The following is a 21496-nucleotide window of genomic DNA, read 5'->3' as shown; positions in this document are numbered from 1 at the left end:
GCATAGAAAAAAGCCATCCTAAGAGCCTCTTTCTCATGAAATAATTGCCACCTGCAAAGCCATACCCCATTCTGGCTTCAGAGCTAAAGTCCCCATAAACTATTTTAAATACAATCCTTTCCAAAGCCAGTGACATTTTACTCTCTATGATCATGGTGGCTGGAAACCTACCTGGGATCTCAGAAAAAGAAGAAAAGATTGAGGTGGGAATTAGTATTATAAACACAATAAATCCTGATTATTGAAGTCAAATTTTCAAACCTGGGTGGGTAAAGGAATCAACAGGATCTGTAGGTGCTCAGGACTTTTGAAAAACAATCAGCCCTTTATGAATAGGCTGGGAAGAATTGCTCATTTTGCTTGCTAGTTATAAAGGCTGTAATACAATACAAATCACAGTTACCTGTGTAATTAAGAGCATCAGAAAACCTCATTTGCTTTCCAGCATGAACACTGATTGCTTTCTCTTTTCATGACACTCAGGGATGAAAAACTTTGAAGGTCATGCCCTGCCAGGGTGCTATTTCCTGGCAGTTGGGTCCTGTGGTCTGTGAAATACCCCATCAAGTATCTCATGCAGAGGGAGAATGAATACATCAGCAAAAATAAGTGGTACCAGTATCTGGAGCTCCTGGAAGGGATGGGCAAAGTTATCACCGCTCTAGTGGGTAAGGATTGGAGCTCATTACCTTCCTTTCAGCTAGTAGCAGTGTGTCATTCCCCCAGCTGCCCGATGTGTCAGCACCCACACTTGTCAATCAGAATAACAAGCACCAAATAAGTTTTCTCCTATAGATAGGGCCCTACCAAATTCACAGCCATGAAAAACACATCACGGACTGTGAAATCTGGTCTTTTGTATGCTGTTACCCTGTACTATACACATTTCACGGGGGAGACCAGCATTTCTCAAATTGGGGGTTCTGACACAAAAGGGAGTTGCAGGGGGGTTGCAAGGTTACTTTGGGGGAGGGTGTCACGGTATTGCCACCCTTACTTCTGCGCTGCATTCAGAGCTGGGTGGCCGGAGAGCGGCGGCTGTTGGCCGGGCACCCAGCTCTGAAGATAGCTCCTCGCCAGCAGCAGCAGCACCGAAGTAAGGGTGGCAATACCAGACCATGTCACCCTTACTTCTGCGCTGTTGCTTTCAGAACTGGGCAGCCGGAGAGTGGTGGCTGCTGACTGAGGGCCCAGCTCTGCTGTCAGCAGCGCAGAAATAAGGGTGGCAATACCATACCAAGCCATCCTTACTTCTGTGCTGCTGCTGGTGGCGGCGCTGTTTTCAGAGCCGCTCTCCAGCTGCCCAGCTCTAAAGGCAGTGCCACCATCAGCAGCAGCGCAGGAGTAAGGGTAGCAGTACCGAAACCTCCCCTACAATAACCTTGTGATTCCCCCCACAACTCCTTTTTGGGTCAGGAACCTACAATTACAAACACCGTGAAAATTCAGATTTAAATATCTGAAATCATGAAATTTATGATTTTTTAAATCCTACGACTGTGAAATTGACCAAAATGGACCTAGGGCCCTACGTATAGACCATGGGAAAACAGGCAGGATCTGCTCAACAGGCTCCAATATCCTGCCCTGTCCTCCAGTTAAAGTTCGTAGTTAGGCTGTGTTGGGCTTTTGAATAGTAATCGATCTTTCTGAAGCTAAAAGAAGGCAGATGCACCGTAAATCGTTTGCAGACTTAAGACAAGAGATCTCACTATGCTCTGCAGTAGTGCAGACTCCATGTCACATCTAGGTTAATACTGATAAAGTACTTACCTCTGTCGCAGCTGCACCTGCCTCCCTGTACCACAACAGGGCAAAGGGGGAGAGAGGGGGGGCGCCACAGGCAGAGCTGGAAGGCTGGGGTAAGGGGATCCTTGCACAGCGCCTGGATTCTGATCCTTGACTCGCCTACATGCCAAACCTAGAGCAGAAAGGTGGTTAAACGCTAATAGCTTTCTCAGTGACTTGGATCCTGTTCTCCCTTCACACCTGCCCTTTTCCTGTTGGATAGGGATTCTTGCTGGACAGTTTATTCCCAAGGGCCCCCATTTGCATCTCTCCGCCCAGGATCACACTTGGGTGGACCTGCTGACTTGGACACATGGAACCATGAACTTTGCTTATGTCCTCGCTGGCCTAGTGGATATTCTCATCTCCCTCCCACTTGGGCTGCCCCCAGGGCTGGATCACTTCATGCTCTCCCAGGCACTGTTTGTTGAAGGTTAGTAGCAAACAGCACTACTGACAAAAGGCTGCAGCAGCCTAGGTAACAGATGAGTCAGAAGCTCTAATAGCAGTGGTCCCCAAACTTTTTAGGGTCACGCCCCCTCTTACCCCTGTCTGTGCTCCCCTCCCCCAAGTTGGGGCCGGGAGTGGGTCTGGGGCTCCCGGGGGGAGGGGATGCAGACGGGGTAAGGGAGCCAAGGCCAGGACTGCAGCTGGGGGCAGGGCCAGGGCCAGGACCGGGGCCAGGTGCAGAACAGCAGCCAGGCTGCAGCCGCAGATGAGACTGGAGCAGGGTGGTGCTCCCTCCCCATCCTGTGGGAACTGGCTCAGGCCCCACCGTGCCCTCCAAACTTTCCTCTGTCCTTCCCTCAGGAGGGTGTGACTCACAGTTTGGGGATCTTTGTCTTATAGATTCTGAAATCCTGTTAACTCTTCAGATCCATCAGCAACACGATGGGTATATCTATACTACAAGCACTACAGAGGCACAATTGCAGCTATGCGGCTGTAGCATAGATGTTTCTTACGTCGACAGAAGGAGTTTTTCTGTCTATGTAGGTAATCCACCCCCCGCATAGCAATTCTTCCATTGACCTAGCCGCATTTACGCTGGGGATTAGGTTGGCTTAACTATGGTGCTCAGGGGTGTGGATTTTTTCACATCCCTGAGCAACAGAGCTAGGTCAACTTAAATGTTAAGTGTAGATCAGGCCTATGTGGCTTAAATAATTATAAAATCCTTCACATTTGTAAATTATTCACTTGAGATTTTCATTTCAGGGGAGGCTCTTGGCTCGTTTCAAATCAATGGCTATGAGAGAATCTTGGAAAACCTCTGGGCACATGGGCATAGTTTCATTGTCAAAAGGAAAAAAAAAGAGGGAATGAGACATTTTCAAAGAATGGGCAGAAACTCAGGCATCAGCACTAGAAGAAAAAGAGAGACAAAGCTCTGTTCCAAAACAGTGTGATTCAGAACAATCAGTTATTTACAGGAAGAAAGGTACTTCACATAACCTGACTTACCAACAGTCACTTATCAGTGACTTGCCTTGTCAACTGGCGACAGACTGTTTGCCTCATACTCATTTGGACAATAGGATCTGGCTTTTCCCAGAAATTCTTCCTTTACTTGCTTGCCTCAAGTTTTTAAGTGGCAACATTTCCTTTCAGAACAATAGGTCCTCTCTGTGATCTGCACTATCTGACCCAACTACGTAGCAGGCACCTTTTCCTTTAAAAGCAGTTGCATGTGCCCAAAGTAGGGAACATTTCTTCTTCAATCAATCACAGCCTAGGCTCCATGGTCACTGGTTGGCTCTTTGCATCCAGTTCTTCACTAATCATTTAAGCAGTATTAGCACGATTTGGTTTGAATTTTGGCAGGTTTTCTCTTTTATTTTCATGCCCATCACCGCCCCGCGCTGGATCAGCACATTCACTCACTGATGCTCATTGCCATATTTGGTGGTGCCCTCTGCTCCCTTCTGGAAGTGTTCATGCGAGATCACCCAATCCTGGAGCTCTTAAGGACTACCACGTTCCTTCTCCAAGGATCCTGGTTCTTGCAGGTTTGTAATTCTTACTCTGTACTTTCAGCTTGATTGACTAATATCTTGGGACCAGCACAACTAACAGCTCTCCGGGTTACAGCAGTTCTCTCTCCAGGTTATAATTGTACACATCGGTTCTTAAAACTTTACCTCCGATTTGGTAGAAAAAAAACCACAGATACACATTTGTAACACTAAGAGCGGCTCAGCCTGGGAATGTTGGTCATTTTGTTGCATTCACAACTTAATAGAATCAGGACTCATCTAGAAGCCAAGCAAGTCTTGCACTGTGCTCTCAAGGTCAGCAGCCTTGGGCTCTGTCAGACAAGCAGGGAGAGCAAATTCCAGAGATTAGAACCTAAGTCCTGCCCCCTTCTGACTAAATTCAAAGGTAAGGACAGTCAGGACAAACCTCAGATGATCTCAGCTGACCAGCTGGTGCATCGGGAAAATAGAATAGGCTAGTGGTTAAAGTGCCAGCCTTGGACTTGGGAGATCTGGATTCAATCCCCTGCTCTGCCACAGACTACTTGCGTGACCTTGGGCAAGTCACTTAGTGTCTCTGTGCCTCAACTCCCCACCTGTAAAATGGGGATATTAATACCTCCCTATCTCACAGGGATATTATGACGATAAAGAAAAACTGGATAGTTCTCCCATTACTATACTAATGTCAGTACCCCAGATGGGCTGTCTCTATAGCCAGGACCCAAACCACATAGGGCTTTGCAGATTAAAAACACACTTGTAGTCGGTCACTAAGCAAATTCTGCATTCCTTGAAGTGTCTGGATGGTTTCCAATGGCAGTCCCAAGACAGCACGTTAGAACAGTCTCATCAGCAGGTAAAATTGGTGTGCAAATCTGCAGGAAGGCACAGGTACAAAAGAAGTGCAATCTCCTAGACAGACACTAGAGTACAATGGGGAGCCTTTGGTCAGTGCATCCATATTTGATACTGAAGCTGTGTAATAAAGGAGAGGATGGGGCGTTGGAGGAGCTGGCCTGCTCATCATATCACCACTTATTCTAACTAGATCGGGTTTGTGCTGTACCCACCATGGGGAGGGCCAGGCTGGGACCAGACTGATCATGAAAACATCATGTTCCTCACCATGTGCTTCAGCTGGCACTATATAGGTGCTCTCCTCCTCTTTATCATCAACACCACCATCGTTTACTGGTACGTAGTGGGGCCAGGTGGTGGGAGGCAGGATGGGAGAACGGTCTGGGCAGACATGACAGTAACTAGCCCTGGTTTGTGTCAGTGACACACAACAGATAACAGAACTGCTTATATGCAGTGGGCAAAGAACTCCCATTATTTGTACTGTGGTAGCACCAAGAGGCCCCCAGTGAGGGATCAGTCCCTCCCCCCTGCACATTCCTAACAAAAATATGACCCCCGCCCCGCCCCACAGAGTTTATCATCTATGTATCGGGGAAGAAAACAAATGGGGGAGTGAGATTATTCTGACTGATGTAATAAGCAGGGGTTTCAGCACTGCCTAGCCATTGTCAATGGTGGGGATATGGACTTATTCCATGGGTGAACAAGCCCCTAACGTAGCAACTTTAGATGTTCAATTCAAAATAAAACGCACTGAACATTTCCCCCTTCTGAACTTATTTAAGCACTAGAGCAGCAAACAGAGGTGACATTTAACTGCTTCACTGCTGCCAAAATATAAATTCACTCCAGATACAGTTTGGTACGGAACATCCAGTCCATTGAGTTACATGTTGTAGATAGGCAAGATGAGCCTAGGGTACCCTGGAGAAAACATGCCTACTTGACTATCCAATATGTGGTATACTCAGCACCACTGGGGTTAAACTAATGGCTCACGATTTGGATCGTCAATTTAGGACCTGCATAATGAGAGGCAACCCTTCACAGACAACAGGACCTTGTTAAAATTTAACCCTGAAGATTAAGAAATATGCAAAAAAGTCATAAATCTTAGTTCTCTCACTTGATTCATTTCCTGACGGTGGGAGGCTGTCTCATAGCTTATTAACTATGCCTGTATCAATATTAATCTGTTACAGTTGCATTGAGAAGTGGAAGAAATATGGCCGTCGGGGAAAAGTTGGGAGTTCGACGTTCAACATGAGTTCGTATACTCCTCTCCTACTGGGAATGGATAACGTGGAAAATGTTGACTCCATGCTGGGGTCTCTTCCTTCCTAGAAGCCAGGAGGGTTTTCCTGCCCCCAAATAACATGGCTGCAGATTTGTCATGGTGGTTTTTTAACAAAAAAAATCACAGCGAGCTCACAGTACATTTAGTAAAAGTCTCAGGTTTAGGAAGAAATGTTAAAGTCACCAGGGGGACATGTCAGAGTGGTGTAGGGTGACCACATGTTCAGATTTTATAGGGACAGTCCCACTTTTTGGGTCTTTTTCTTATATAGACTCCTATTACTCCCCACCCTATCCAGATTTTTCACTTGCTGTCTGGTCACTGTAGAGTGGTGGTGTTGGGTCTTGCCCCTAGGGGATGGAAGGCCCTAGGGGATGGAAGGCCCTTGGGGAATGATTGGGCCTACCCCCAAAGGCTGGGAGACCCTGGGGGAGGTTGCAGAGTGACCCCATCCCACACTCACCCTGCAGTGGGGCGCCTGTACCCTGAGGCCTCCCAGAGACATCATGGACCAATGGATTAAAAACCAAAACACAGCATCTGATGCCCACCCACCCCCATGACAAACGTGCAGCTCCACAAATAACTAGTGAGAGGAAAAATGGATGGGGAAGCCGGAGATCGAGGTTCAATTCCTAGCTCCTCCCAAACATTCCCCTGTGATTCTAGCCAAGTCCCTTAACCTTTCTGTGCCTCGGTTAATCAACTGTAAAAATGAGGACAACAATACTTCCTTTCCACCACTGTCTAGTCTATTCAGTTTCTAAGCTCTCCAGGGCAGAGGCCATCTCCTTATGTATGTACAGCACGTAGCACAAAGGGGATGTGATCTAGATGCTCTAGATTACAGCTGGGCAAAAATATTTCACACAATTTATTTGCTGAAAAAATGCAATACTGATCAACCCCAATTCACATGATCGCCCCCTCCGGCTTAGATGCCATTCACAAAACAGAAGAAAGGTATCACCACCTCTTCTTCTTCTGTTTGTTGTGTGAATCTAGCCCTTTAAGAATGTCCAAAAACATTTGTTTCAGGTCAAATGACGTGCTTCATTGAACCCAAAACAGATTTTTTCAGCTCAGCAACATTTTTTCAGTTTTCAAATTCAGTTCAATCAGCCCCCCCCCCTTTTTTTTTAAAATCAGAACGGCCAACTGAAAAATGAATTATTCACCCAGCTAGACTCTAGCCACTACTGTAAATGCAAATGAATGTACACTAGCTGTCATTCAGTTCTCTTTCAACGGAATATAAAGGAACTTAAGCAAAGTGACTTACAGTGGGAGTCTTAAGCACTTTGAGAATTTTGCTCATCATCATCATTCCATTCCTACCCTCGCTGTTAAGACAGAAACCCTTTCCATTAAACAGAAACAGCAGCACATTCTCCCTTCCCACATAACAACGCTGCCTGTTCTGATGCCTGTTGCTCTGGGGTGTAACATTTGTGCCTTTAAGGTGTTTAAGGCAAAAGCGCGGGCGTTGGCCTGGCAGTCAGCTCTTGAACTACGTAAACAATACTTGACAGAAAGATGACTAAGTATTGAAAATAGGCACCAGGTACAGGACTGGAGTCACAAGTACTAAATCTGGATCTGCCAGGGACATTCTCCGCTACTTTGGCCATGTCGCAGTTACATGCTTCAGTTTCCGTTTTCTAAAGAGAGAGAGAGTCGGAAAAAGGTTTCCCTACCTCATCTACAGTGTAAGAATTATTGTAAAGCATTCTGAAGATGAAAAGTGGTACCTAACATTTAAATCATGGTCTGGAAAGTCATTTTCATTGAGAACCACCCTAGGAGTATCTCCAAGGCGAGTTTCTAGCCGTCAGGGTGCCCTGTACAGTTACAGAACAGACTGGCTTCATTTTTTTTAGTACATACTGTGACGGTGAACCCCATAAGGCTTTATGGGGAGGGGGTGCTTATAAATGTATGTATGACATAACTGGAATAATGTTTTGTGCTGCCTGTGCCATGTAACATATCTCCGTAAAGGTTATGGTCTACTATATCTATTCATCCTAGTTGTACATATATATATCATTTTCTACTTGAGGTTAAGAATATGGGCTGAATGCTGGCTTGGTTTCTAAGTAAGCTTTGTGAGGCATTTGGTCAGCTTCTTTAGGAAGGAATTCGCCAGGTTAAGTACCTGATCAGGAAACACTTGGGGAACAATGCATCTTGGAATGCTCCAATCCACATGAGAAGTCTTCCTGGAGACATGCAAGATACCATGTGGACAATGGCATCGGCCTGTAAAGACTGAGTCATGCAGGGGCATGTGACTTGCCCAGGTGACTCCAGAACTCCATCTTGGAGCTGGACTTTGCATAGGAGGGAGGTCTCCACCCACAAGAGTCTATTTAAACCCACTGGAGACCCCTCCATTTTGTCTTCAGCTGGCTAAAGAAGGAGCCTCTCCACCCCCCCTAGGATACTTGAAGGAGACTGAAACAAAGGACAGTAACTACAGGGGGTGTGAGTGATTGCTGGACCCAGGCTAAAAGGAGATTAGCCTGTAAAAGGGAGTGCTCTGGAACTGAGGAAATTATCTGTATTTAGTTTGATTAGACATAGATTTACGCATTTTATTTTATTTTGCTTGGTGACTTACTTTGTTCTGTCTGTTACTACTCTGAACCACTTAAATCCTACTGTCTGTATTTAATAAAATCACTTTTTATTTAGTAATTTACTCAGAGTATGTATTAATACCTGAGGGAGCAAACAGCTGTGCATATCTCTCTATCAGTGTTATAGAGGGCGAACAATTTATGAGTTTGCCCTGCATAAGCTTTACGCAGGGTAAAACGGATTTATCTGGGTTTAGACCCCATTGGGAGTCGGGCATCTGAGTGCTAAAGACAAGCACACTACTGTGAGCTGTTTTCAGGTAAACCTGCAGCTTTGGGACAAGCGATTCAGACCCTGGATCTGTGTTAGAGCCAGACAGGAGCGTCTGGCTCAGCAAGACAGGGTGCTGGAGTCCTGAGCTGGCAGGGAAAACAGAAGCAGGGGTAGTCTTTGCACATTGGGTGGCAGCTCCCAAGGGGGTTTCTGTGATCCAACCCGTCACACATACCCACCCATCAGTTGTTAAAAAAAGGCAGACTTCGCTTCTCATTAAAGGTGTTAATATTTTATGGATGTGTGTGGGGTAGGGGAAGTTTACTAAGGCCATGTCTACACGACAAAATTAAGTTGACCTAACTTACATCAGCACACAGCCACCGCCGCAATTACATCGCTCATACATGTCTACACTTTGCTCGTGTCGGCGGTGCATGTCCTCACAAGGAGTGCTTGTATTGATCGTACTGTTAGTGGGGGGCATTGCAGGAAGGCTCCTGAACGCCTGTAACAGTCGACATAAGCAACGCAGCATCTACATTGACTCTGCGTCAACCTAACTATATCAACCTTGACTTTACGCTGCTCGTGGCGGTGGAGTTAAGTTGGCATAGCTGGGCAGTTACACTGGCAGGAGCAAAATTTAAGTGTAGCCGCTTCCATAGTTAAGAAGCTGTCTTGCATCAACCTAACTCTGTATCATAGACCAGGCCTTAGTCCTTGTGGGTGGTGGCTAGAAGTTACTCTCTTGATGAGACGTGTGTCTATCCCACTGGTGGAGAGAGGAGGAATTAAGGCACTCGTATAATACATAAAAAGACATACCTTCTTTCTAACGCCATGTGTAGCTTTTCCACCCAAAGGGTCTGTGCAGAGGTAGCTGCTCCTGCACCGCAGGGCATATACCTCAAATTCTAGTAGAAGGAGCTTCAGAGCAGCAGTAACCCAGGGAGGGCTGCTCATGGTCAGCCAACAGCTTAGCAGCGACAGGGAAGGAATGAAGAACTCTTTCCATTTAACGAGCCCATAAGAGCAGGGATCTAAAAGTTGGACCCTTTTGGTGAGGGGAGGAGTGTCAATTGAACACTAGTTAGCACAGGCTTTCCAATAAGAATGGCCGAGAGCAGTTTCTTGGCTGGTATAAGCTAACTTAATCATTTTAATCTACACTGTAACTTTGCTTTTTCAAAAATTTCAGAGGAATTTGTCCCTAAATGCCACAACATTTAGGCCTAGAGAGGAGTGATGATCTGGGGAATTTGCTTGTACACTTTATGAATTCATTGTCAGATTATGAACTCTGTATCTTTACCAAGCTGCAAACTCCATTTCGAATAAAGGGCTAGTCGTCGTCTTCGCTGTTGTCTTCCTGTTGTTCTGAAATTCCAACGTGTAGCGGCAAAGGTCTGATAAGAGAGTCATTAAACATTGATAATCCTCCACCTAAATGATACGGAGATGGCTGCTGCCCAGAGCAAACTGTTTTTTTTTTAAATCTGAAGTCAGGGAGATGGTCACATGGGCAATGAAGTCACTGGCAGGGATCTGATCACCTGAGGAATCTGAGGGCTGGTCTACACTTGAAACGCTACAGTGGTACAGCTGCAACAGTGCTTCACTGTAGACATTACCTCCGCCAAGGGAGAGGTAATCCTAGTGGGAGCAGGTCGATGGAAGAATTCTTTCATTGATCTAATACTGTCTACAGTGGAGGTGTGGATGTGGATGTTTCACAGCCCTGTGTGATGTGGCTGGGTTGACAAAGGGGGGCTGAAAGTTATAAAAGGGCAGGAGCTGCTCTACTCTGGGGGACTTTTTTCTCCACTGGAAGAGGAGGGAGAAGCAACCCAGCATTGAGAGCCTGATGAAGTAGGGGTCCCCTGCCTACTTTCCTGAACATAGATGGACACTGAGCAAAGGTGAGCTAGCGAATGGCTTGCATTCAGCATATTTGTTGTTTTCTATATGATCTGTAATCTGTGCATTTCTCAGACCATTAAAGAACAACAGTGTTTGAGTAGTGTTGTGTGTTGCAACTCCCACGGGACCCATTGGAAAGGTAAACCAGAAGGCTCGCCTTGTCGGGTAGAACACAGAGAGGGTGGGTTTAATATACCCAGGGGTCAGTACTGGTCCTAGGGGCCTACAGCAGGTGGGCAGAGGGGCGTTATTTCCGTGAAGGGGTAGCAGACATAGTCGGTGCCCAGGGAATGTGTCAGAAAAGCCACGGGAAGAAACAATGCAACCTGGTGAGAGCCATGGAAACTCAAAGTACCTGGGGATCCAGAGGTGTGGATTCCCTTCACAGCAGGGAGAGCCAGACTGTATCTGTGACAAGGTGCAAGTTAATTAGAGACCCAAGTTCTTAACTGCAGAGAAACAAAAGTGCCTCAAGTAGAGCGAAGCACAAGGTCCAGTTTTAATCAAATGCTACAGATGACCCCAGCATTTCAAGTAAACAGTGAAAAAACATGGAACATTGTCTGGTAGGAAAGATCTCTTCAGAGCAAGCCTAAGAGTAAAGCATCAGACTTCTACAAAAGCTCTCTGGGAAGGGGTATCCCCTCTCTTATCCTCAGCACTACCGGAGGTAGGAAATAGGGTAGGCTTGAAAGGATTAGATGGTTGGTAAATATCAATTTAGCTGTTTTCAGTGTTGTAGCCATGCTGGTCCCAGGATAGTAGAGAGACAAGGGAGGCAATAGCTTTTTTTGGATCAACTTCTGTTGGTTAGAGAGACAAGCTTTCGAGCTCTTCCTCAGGTCTGGGAAAGGTACTCAGTGTCAGAGCTAAACAGAAGTGGAAAAGATTGTCATCATTCAAGGGACCATTCAATTTCTCCCTTTCCTCCCTGTTAACACCTCTCTAGTCACAGGGAGGAAAGGGAGAAAAGAAAACAAAAAAAGGATAGGGGTGGGAGGGTTAAGTGGAAGGATTGTTGGAACAAACCATAAATCCACAATCCCACATTAGCATCAACTTCCTGGAAACCACAATCAGCTTCAGCAATGGAACCCTACAAACAACTATAAGCAAGCAAACTATGGATCATCACATCTACCTTCACAGATCCAGTAACCACCCCAAAAACACCAAGAAACCAGGCACTCAGATACCACAGAATATACTCCAAAAAGGAAGTCTGGGATATATACCATAACACACTTAAAAATGCCTTCACCAATCAAGGACACTCCATCAGAGAAGTAGATTGCATCATGGAACAGGCCCCCAAATACCCCAGGAGAACCTGCTTCAATACAGAAATAAAACCCCCTTTGACGCACACTCCTAGTTGTCACCTACCACCCCACACTGGAAATCATCAAACAATTACAACCCACATTCGATGGGGACCACATCCTGAAGTCTTTTCTGAATCCCCTCTTCTGGCCTTCAAACAACCCCTCAAGCTCATCATCAGAAGCAAGCTCCCCACAGACCAGGGCACACCAATTCAAAGCGGCACCAGACCCTGCCAGAACAGGTGCAAAACCTGTAGATGTATCTCCACTGCTATGATAATCAACACCCCCCTGAAACACAACTTTCAAGATCCATGGGTCCTACATATGCCTATCACAACATGTGGTGTACCTCATCCAGTACACTAAATGCCCCAACAACAACTATATGGGTGAAACGAGACTGTCACTACACTCTCAAAGAACTCACACAGAAAAATGATAAAGACAGAAACATCCTATCACCTGTGGGTAAACGCTTTCCACAAAATGATTGTTCTATATTTGACCTCTCAGCCCTCATCCTCAAAGGAAACCTGGCACAGCTCCTTCAAAAGACAAGCCTGGGAGCTTAATTAATAACTTTGCTAGACACTAAAAACCATGGACTGAAAAAAGACACTGGATTTATAGCTTATTACAACAATCTGTAACACATTTATCTCCCTCCCGCCCCTCCACTTTCCTTCTATGACTGGAAATATGTTAACAGGCCACTTCACCTTGAATGGTCCCTTGAAATATGAGTTAACTACCTATGCTATCCAATCTATTCTATTCCACCTTGTAACACTGAGTACATTTCCCAGACCTGAACAAGAGTTCTATGTAAGCACCAAAGATTGTCTCTCTCATCAACAGAAGTTGTCGGTCCAATAAATTATTACCTCACCCATCTTGTCTTTAACTTCACTGTACACACACAAACGACAAAAAAAAAAAAAAAAAAAATTTCCACTGATAAGAACCAAAGTATACAGAGAGGCAAAGTAAGAAAAATGCTGCTTGAACGTATTAAAGTTTGATTTAAGGATATTTACTTTGTACATTTTGACATATTGACAATTGGTGTTTTATTGGTTATAAAGCTTTAAACTTTTGAATAGCAACATCTACTGTCATTAAATTGTCTGACCCCCTACCATGATTTCCCACAACTATGAACATTTAAATTGATAAAAATAAAAATAAAATGCTTAAAGATAAATGTTGAATTATCCATTGAAATTATTTTTTTAAAAGTGAATTCTGCCAAGCCTAGAAATAGCATAGGCAAGCGGAACACTTGTCTAAACTGCTAGAATGGTTTGGCAAAAAACAAATTTTTGTTGGGCGAACAAGGTTTGGTGAAAATGGCTTTCAAGCTCTCCCTGGGCTGGCAGAGCCGATGAATGCTGCATGGATACATCAAGTATGTTGAGTGGATAAGTATGTTTTAAACAGACACTTTCGGGGAGGGGCCATCTTTTCATTGTGTTTGTGTACAGTGCCCAACGCAACAGGGCCCTGATCCTTCACTAGTAGGTTCTAGGTGCTACCACAACACAGATGATAAATAACTTATCTGTGGCACCAACTGGTAAAAGGAAAACAAGCTCAAAACCATCAAAAATAATGGGGGCAATGGTTCAAGAAGGTGGAGTTTAATGGAGCCTGGCTGGCGCAGAGTAAACCCCTCCATTCTGCAGAAGGAGGGTATCTCCCACCACAATAATGCACCTAATTTGAGGCTGGGATATAGCTTTTTTCCCCCCGTGTAATGCCACGAGTTCAAGAGTTACAAACCATGTCTAATTACCAGTAATGGGCTACATTAAAGCCGCAGTGCTGCACACTGTAAGAAAGACATTCAACACGTCTCTAAGGCCTGAGACATAACTCTGTTAAATACGACTAGCAAATGGGGATTACCCTGATTTGGGATAGGATTTATATAATAAAAACATTTCAGGAGTATTGTGGACAGCACTTCAGTTTAGCTCTATATTTGACTAGCTTTGGTTACCTGACTGAGCTAAACTCGGGTTAAAGAATTCAGCTTCAAAACCAGAAGCCTTCCTGTTCATCCTGAAGGAAAAGGGACAAAGACACAGGAAGTGACTGATATGGGGAAGAGGGGAAAGGAAGCTTTATCTTTCCAGATCTTGTTAAGTGCACAAAAACCATGATTCAAGAGAGTATTTTAAAATGCTGCATTTAGGTACCTAGCTCTGCTCAAATGCAGCTGCCATCTGCTTCTTGATATATTTTTTGTATCTGATTTTCCCAAGTGGGTTGGCTATAGTTAAAAATAAAGAGTGCACGACATACAAGGTCTCAATCTAAATTCAATCAAAAGCCTCATGTTGCCCGGATCAACAGTACCTGAGCCAGCAATGAGTAGCTACAACTGAGTCTTTCAAGCAGAATCCAGCCTCAACAATTCAGCTAAACATTGGAAGACCATGAACAGCAGGGCTTTTTTTTTTTTTAAATAGACTATATTCAATGACGGTATCAATCAAAGGCAAACAAACAGTGTATTAAAAAAACAAGAGGAACAATGTTTAAGAAACCTTCTTATAACAGTGTCTATTAGCCCTTAGCAGATCAGATGATCACACTACATTTCATGACAGTATGACAGAACTCTTTCCTTGCCAAAATGAAATGGTCTGTCTAGAACTGAAGGGAGATGGCAGGTCAGATCTAAGCAGGAGGGTGGTTAGATCTCTGGAGCATGGGTTGTAAATAAAACTGCTTTCTGCATTGTTATTTTTTTCCTACCCTGACACTTCTTCTGGACTCATTCAGAGAAAGAATTTCAGTGATGTCAGAGTTGGGAGCAGAAGTCAGTTCATCTCCTGATCTGTAACATGCACAATCCCAACAACTTGTATATCAAGATAAAAATCAGAGACAGATAAAAATCAAATAAGGCCAGGCCAGCATCAACTTGGGTTAAAAGTAAAACACTTCTGCTTGAGTCAGAATGAATGCAGCGTGGACAAAACTGAAGGCTTGTTCTCTTTTCCTTTTAAACAGGCTGTAGTCTTCTCTGGTTGATGATTCAATCTCTGAGAAATGTAAGAAGGGAAATTCCCTGGCAGACTTTTCTTCCTGTGTCCTTTCTCTGAGCTCATTCACAGCCAGACTCTCATACGGGCAGATACATACATACAATAGTTATTAGCTATTTTACAGCAGAGGTTTTCTTCATCAGGCATGCTATGGGACAGGACTCTTCTATCTGGCCTTTGGAAGGATAACAAACGGAAAGTTTCTCCAGAAATGGTGATGACAGTCAATAAAGAATCTGGGTTGGGAAGTGAAAGGAGATGTCTTAAAAAGTTATAAAATAAATAAATATATAGAATTTGTATTACATACAGATTAAGCCCTAACAATAAAATCAGCCACCAACTACAGCCACCTCTACAGGATATAAAGAGAACTGATAGCTGGACTTCAAGACCAAGAATGAAGCTTGTCCATGACTTTAGAGAGTCACTGAATCCCTCTTCCCCTAGCAGCAAGTTTCAAAGGTAAAGGAAGAACCCAGGCTGACTGCCTGAGGCTAACCCAGAACATAATGCAATGACAGCAAGGCACACTGCCATTTGCAAAAAGGGCAATTCGAATGAGAAGAGAATAAAGACGCGTAGTAAAATCTCCAATTAGTCACTGCTATAGAGCTTGATTTTACAACTCTGGACTGAGATGTTTAGGTTCTTAAATACAGAGTCTTGTGTTGCTGTACTGAGGTTTCCACTGGATACCACAATTCTGGCTCCAGGCACGCCATGTTTTGCTTTTGGCACAGGTGAGGCTCCAGTCCAATCTCTGGATGGTCTGTGTTGGCACCTAAGAAGCCCTGACTGGTGATGGATGGGGGAAGGATAATAAGGCCAGGGAAGCTCTTGGAAAGTGATCCCTTTTCACAACTGATGTTCACTGTTGATCCTGTGTCTGTTTCGGAGATGGTGCTGTTGTCACAACAACAGTAGAGACTGCCTTGGTAGAGCCCGACACTGTTCCCTGCTGGAGATGGGAGGCTGATACTGTTTGAATTCGCACCTGTTTGAAATGAAAGAGCATTTAATTCACAGCAGAGCACAACATGTCGTCACACTGCACACACACAGCATCAATCCCAATTGGCCAACAGCACTAATTCAGGGCAAAGACTTCACCTGATTCAGTCACAGCCAGCATTAAAGTTAGTCCAAAAGTCACCCATACAAGCAATACTGAAAGGCACTGACTGCACTGTTTGGCATCAGCAAGTTCAAAGCATCCAGTGCAGTGGAGGAGGGATGGGGGGGGGGGGAGGAGGGGGGGAGAGAGACAGATTCTAATGAAAAAGGATTAATCACCAGTTTGAATAAATTCCCAAATCTCAGCTGCTTTCAGATTTTCAGAATAAAAGCATTTGATCAGTTAGATTCTCTGGACTTCTACAGGCCTCATATCACAGGCTCTCAAAGTATCCTGCAACTTCCCAGTTACTATTATACCAAATTTATGGATGGGAAACTGATGCACAAAGCCTGATGTGATTTGCCCTAGGAGACAGAGGGAGTTCAAGCTGCAGACCTCTGGCTGGAAGGTGCTAGAGAAGTGCAAAAGTATCAGTAAGTGTAAGATACAATCCTTTTAGCCCTAAGTCACTGCAGAGGGAGAAAAGTTGGCATGCTGCCTGACATTAATATTGTTCTTTTTCTTCGTCCTTACTATCCAGTAGCTCATTTCATTAAAATTTAAAACAAAATAAATCCAGATGCTATAGAAGGAAGTGGGGAGATGAACTAAATGTGCTCAGTGCAACCACCAAAGACATACATTTGCAGATTGGGTACCAATGTCAATGGAACCTTATGTCTTCATGGGCAAGACCTTCATGGAGATGCGACTGCAGTGAAGAGCGAATGGGCAGACCTATAGTCCTGCCAGGTATTCTTACCTGCGTGGCCTGGCCTTGTTGCTGCAGCTGTTGTAGCTGTTGTGCTGTCAGGAAGCTCACTGGTTTGTTCCCAGCAATCAGTTTTGTCCCAGCTGGCATGGTAGTCAGGATGATATTCCGACCCAGCCCACTAATGCTAAAGACAGAAACCAATTGAAGGTCAATAGTGATGCAGAGGGCTGAATTAACTGGACTCGGTGACACAACCTAGGACTCCCCATATAGCCCTGCATGCAGCTCCCGACTTAGCTCTGAGTGAGACAGTGGGACTACCCTGGCATTCAAGAATCACTACCAAATTCTGGTTATTTTCAAAAGTAGCTGGAAATGCAAATGGTAATACAGTTCTGTTGTAGTGTACCTGTATTAGCTAAATGCAGTAACTGCTGATTTGGTATGAAAGTATTTGTGTTTCTATGCCGCTCTGATCACTGACTAAACTGCTCTTCAGCTGCTAAGAGATGAAAGCCACTGACCTCATTTAGCACTGGTTCTAAATTTTTCATGTGACTATATTGACAGAGGTTAGAATGAATAGGTTATGCTAACGTTCACCATGCTGCATGGCAGAAGGTACTGCATGCTAGTCACATGACTGCAACACTGGAAGCTCTGAGGGTCACCCTGGCTTCTTGTCAATGGGTTAGTCTAACCAGACGGTTAGATAATGCAGAATGCAATCAGCATGTGGAATTTCCTGCCCTAGACGTAGTGGCTAGAGTGATGTGACAAGGATTCTAGAAATGAAAATGGACCATTACTTGCATGCTGATGGGATCTATGTTGATACAGTTACACTTGGGCTAGTTTCTCTCATGTTGACTGGGCCTCAGATCATGAATAAGATTAGATACTTCATCAGGGTGATTCTCGCTCATGTGAATGGAGCTGAGCTGATAGCTAAGTTCAGAGTAGGGAACAAATTCTCCTCCAGGGCAAAGACCTTGGGGCAGTGGTGGCAACCTGTGGTCTGCATGAGGCCCATCAGAGTAACCTGATTGCAGGCCACGAGACATTTTACTGATGTTGACCGTCCGCAGGCACGGCCCCACACAGCTCCCAGTGGCTGCGGTTCGCTGTTTCCGGCCACTGGGAGCTGCGGGAAGCAGCAGGCCTCAGGGATGTGCTGGCTGCCACTTCCCGCAGCTCCCATTGGCCAGGAAAGGTGAACCATGGCCATGGGGAGCTGTGGGGGGCTGTGCCTGAGGACGGTCCACGCCAGCAAAACGTCTTGTGACCCACAATCTGATTACCCTGATGGGCCGCATGTGGACCGCAGGTTGCCCACCACTGTCTTGGAGGAATGATCTGGAGGTGCCTTCCTCTGGAGCAGTGAGCAGGAATCATGTTCGGATCATGCAAGATGGGTATATCTCCTCAAATTTCCTGTGATTGTGGTGTGTCCAACCTCGATTTCTAGATCTCCATGAACCTGATTGTTGGACCTCTCCATCTCACTTAGAGAGCAAACGGAGATGCTGCTCACTGGAAGGTTGCACATTACTCACTTGGCCCCGAGGTTGCCCTTGATGATGGGGGCTGTCACCACATTCTTGCCTTTCACTGGCTGGCTGATCACTGAGAGCGGCACCGTGATTCGAGCTGGCAGTTTACCCTAGGGAAGTGGAAGATTATTAGACAATATTGGGAGTAATGGGGAGTTCAGTAAAGAGCCTGGCAACATACAGGTGCCACTTGCAGTCCTGGCATAGAAATCAACAACAGTTCTCAGCTTTGCTAATGAAATCTGTCTCATTTCTGGCTCATTAAAATGTACCCTACCTACCCTACCTCACAGCTTGCTCAACCCTATGTCTCCACAGCAGCATTTCCCAGGGAAGGGTTGTTTGGTTAACATTTGCAGCTTATTTAGCTGCCTTTATTGAGACACAGTTTTAGGTGCTCATCTTTGGGCATTAAAAAACAAGAAGTGCCGGCGTTAACTTTTACTGAACTCCCAGCTCAACACAGGCAGCACCTCATGAAATTCCAAAGCTGACACCATTCCAGGAGGTAAATGTTCCAGAGAATCCTATCAGGTGCAAAAGCGGCTTGTATGGCTGAGCGACAAGATGTAGAATTTTATGCCACTACTGTAGTAGTGACAAACTTGTCATAGAGAAAACTTATCTTAACAAGAGAAGGAAGACACTTTCCATCAGTGTTTGAAGGCAGCTTTTAGCCAAGGTCTAGCATATTTCAAGGTTCTGCAGCCATGATATTAGCTGCACAATCACATTTTATACTACAAGCCAGGTTTCTAGCCCTTACGGTTGCAAAGAAAGCTTTCCAAACATGAACCAAAAATACACAAATGCAGTGACATCTGCCGGAGTCTGCAGAGAGCCTGCAACAATGGGATCTGAGAGCTGCAAACTGCCCCCATTCACCTTAGTAAAGAATTAATGTTGAATTTAAAGGTGCCAATTTCATTGTCAAATCTACTTATTATTTCACTGCTGATCGTTTTAACATCCAGGTAACAGGGACTGTCACACAGACTGTCTCTCATACTGCCTCTGATGCCCACAACCGCATCTATACCCTACCTTACCCAGCTGCCCAACCTTCAGCTTCTGCAACAGCTTCTATAATAGTTATGCAACTTTTACATAAAATTCTTTAGCATATTAAAAATTCAACTTTGTAGGGCAGCATAAAATATTCTGAAATGAATATGAAATTAAACAGGATGGAAAACTGCAGTGACTGGATTTTTCCTTTTCATATTGATTTCAGTGAAAACCTCAAATTTTTCAGTTTATCCAAAGCTAACACAGCATCTCCAGCCTGCTGCCCTGGTGGGCTGCAGAATCCAGGGATCTTGCCACATAATTTCCATCCATCTTGCAGAGTACATGGGGCCTTGCTTGCCATCTGGATGAGGATATTTTGCTGGGGCTGACAATCAATAAATTGAATAATGTGCTGACAATTTGGAGAAATCAGCATCAAGTCTTCTCCCTGCAGCCCACCTTGGCTCTGGATTTTGTCCAGACTAAGGTGACCTATCTGGGACAGGGTGGGATGGAAAAAAAGAGACTATAAACTGCAGCCATAGATGGGTTATCCTTAGAAACAGTTTAGCAGATTCATCCTTAGTCTCTTGACTCCCTTTTGTTTTCCCATCAACATTTGTTACTGGCACACTTTATAAACTTGTATCCAGTTTTCTACAGTTGAGCTCCCAGGTAGGGTAGACTTGTGAGACCCTATCATTAAAACAGTTCTTTGTTGAAATGGGAGGAGGAAAGTAAATTCAGCTCCCGTCTCCCTCCCCTTGAAACAGAAGCTCTGACCATTGGCATGGGACTGGGATGGGTAAGACCCCTCCCACCACTCGTAAATCTTACTCCATAACCCACACACTTACCAAATCGGGGTGCCTTCCTGCTTCTCACCCAATTCTAACCTGCAGGCTCCTGGCCTGAGGGGAGGGTTGGGAACCAGCAGTGGGGACAAATGACCTAACTGAACCTGCCTCCTAGTGGCCAGAAGCCACCCCTCTTTCTGGCACAATGCTTCTTAGCAGTCACTGTGTAACTCTTATGAGCTGGTTAGTCCTTCAATGCTCTATGCTTTAAAATCAGCTAGTGCCCTAATTAAGACGGATCTGGGATGTTTCAGCAGAAAGAGGGAATGAGACTATCTCCTCTCACCCCAACCACAAGAGACAGCATGAGTTACTTACAGCCTGGGATGTAGATACGACTGTGGTGCTCACGGGTACCTGCCGCACAGCAGTGGCTCCTGTTCCTATGGTTATGGGAGTGCCAGCTGCCCCAGAGGCCACAGCAACTGCCTTGGACACCGCAGCACTCATGGTTGGTAAAGAAACAGCTGAGGTATGAACTGTGCCAGGCATGCTCACTGAAGAGGAAGAGGGCACTTGCTTGGCATGAGTGGCTACAGTAATAGTCTGCCCTGCTTTCGGTGGCATAACCCCCAGTCCTTGCACAATTCTTATGGTGGCAGCTGGCTTAGCCTCAGTGGATGCCACTGTAGTAATGGCTTTGCCCTTCTGATCTGCCATCGTCATGCCCAGAGCGGGCATCAGTCTGAAAGCTGAACTGGTCGACTCCGCAGTCTTTAAGTCAGGTGTCACTTTAACCACCGTGGTCCCAGCAGGGCTGGGAGAAGCAGAAGTGGCTGTGCTAGTCTTGGCTGGGGAATCAGCAGACTGGACAGGATTGGATGTCACGTGCAGAGTTGCAGAGATGCCCTTCCCGCTAGTGCTGCTTCCGGCAGCTGCTGTGAAGAGGTCCTGAGTCAATTTGACTGTGGTGACTTGAGACTTGGCAAGGGTGGCCATCATGTCTGGGGTGATGCGCAGCACAGTCTGTCCCTTGGCATCCGTGGTGATGGAAGAGGGAGGCAGGCGCAGCACGTCCTTGCCTTGGATCCGGAAGTTAGCAGCTGTGAGTGGGATGCCACTTCCAGCCTGGGTCTTCATGCCAAGTTGCCCTGTAATAGCCACCTGGAAGACCAAAGAGGTACAATCATGTTACATCCAGTGAGGAAATGG

General features: G+C 45.3%; 1 protein-coding gene and 1 pseudogene across 2 annotated transcripts in view; one reads left to right on the top strand and one right to left on the bottom strand.

Moving 5' to 3' along the window:
• Nucleotides 1–221: 221 nt before the first annotated feature.
• On the top strand, nucleotides 222–5972 carry LOC128823426 (transmembrane protein 45B-like; annotated as a pseudogene).
• Nucleotides 5973–13043: 7071 nt separating this feature from the next.
• The window catches only part of NFRKB (nuclear factor related to kappaB binding protein), a 35495-nt gene continuing 27042 nt past the window's right edge, over nucleotides 13044–21496 (bottom strand). For both annotated transcript variants that reach the window (XM_054005368.1, XM_054005369.1), the window contains exons 25-28: nucleotides 20663–21448; nucleotides 18480–18586; nucleotides 16972–17107; nucleotides 13044–16085 (exon numbers count right to left, since the gene is read on the bottom strand). In XM_054005368.1, coding sequence (XP_053861343.1) covers nucleotides 15960–16085; nucleotides 16972–17107; nucleotides 18480–18586; nucleotides 20663–21448 — 1155 coding nt within the window. In that variant the 3' untranslated portion in view covers nucleotides 13044–15959. The remainder of the gene's footprint in view (nucleotides 16086–16971; nucleotides 17108–18479; nucleotides 18587–20662; nucleotides 21449–21496) is intronic.

This window comes from Malaclemys terrapin, chromosome 15 (assembly GCF_027887155.1).
Source record: "Malaclemys terrapin pileata isolate rMalTer1 chromosome 15, rMalTer1.hap1, whole genome shotgun sequence".
Taxonomy (NCBI): domain Eukaryota; kingdom Metazoa; phylum Chordata; order Testudines; family Emydidae; genus Malaclemys; species Malaclemys terrapin.
The sequence above is the reverse complement of the archived record's forward strand: the minus strand, read 5'-3'. Positions and strand labels throughout refer to the sequence as shown.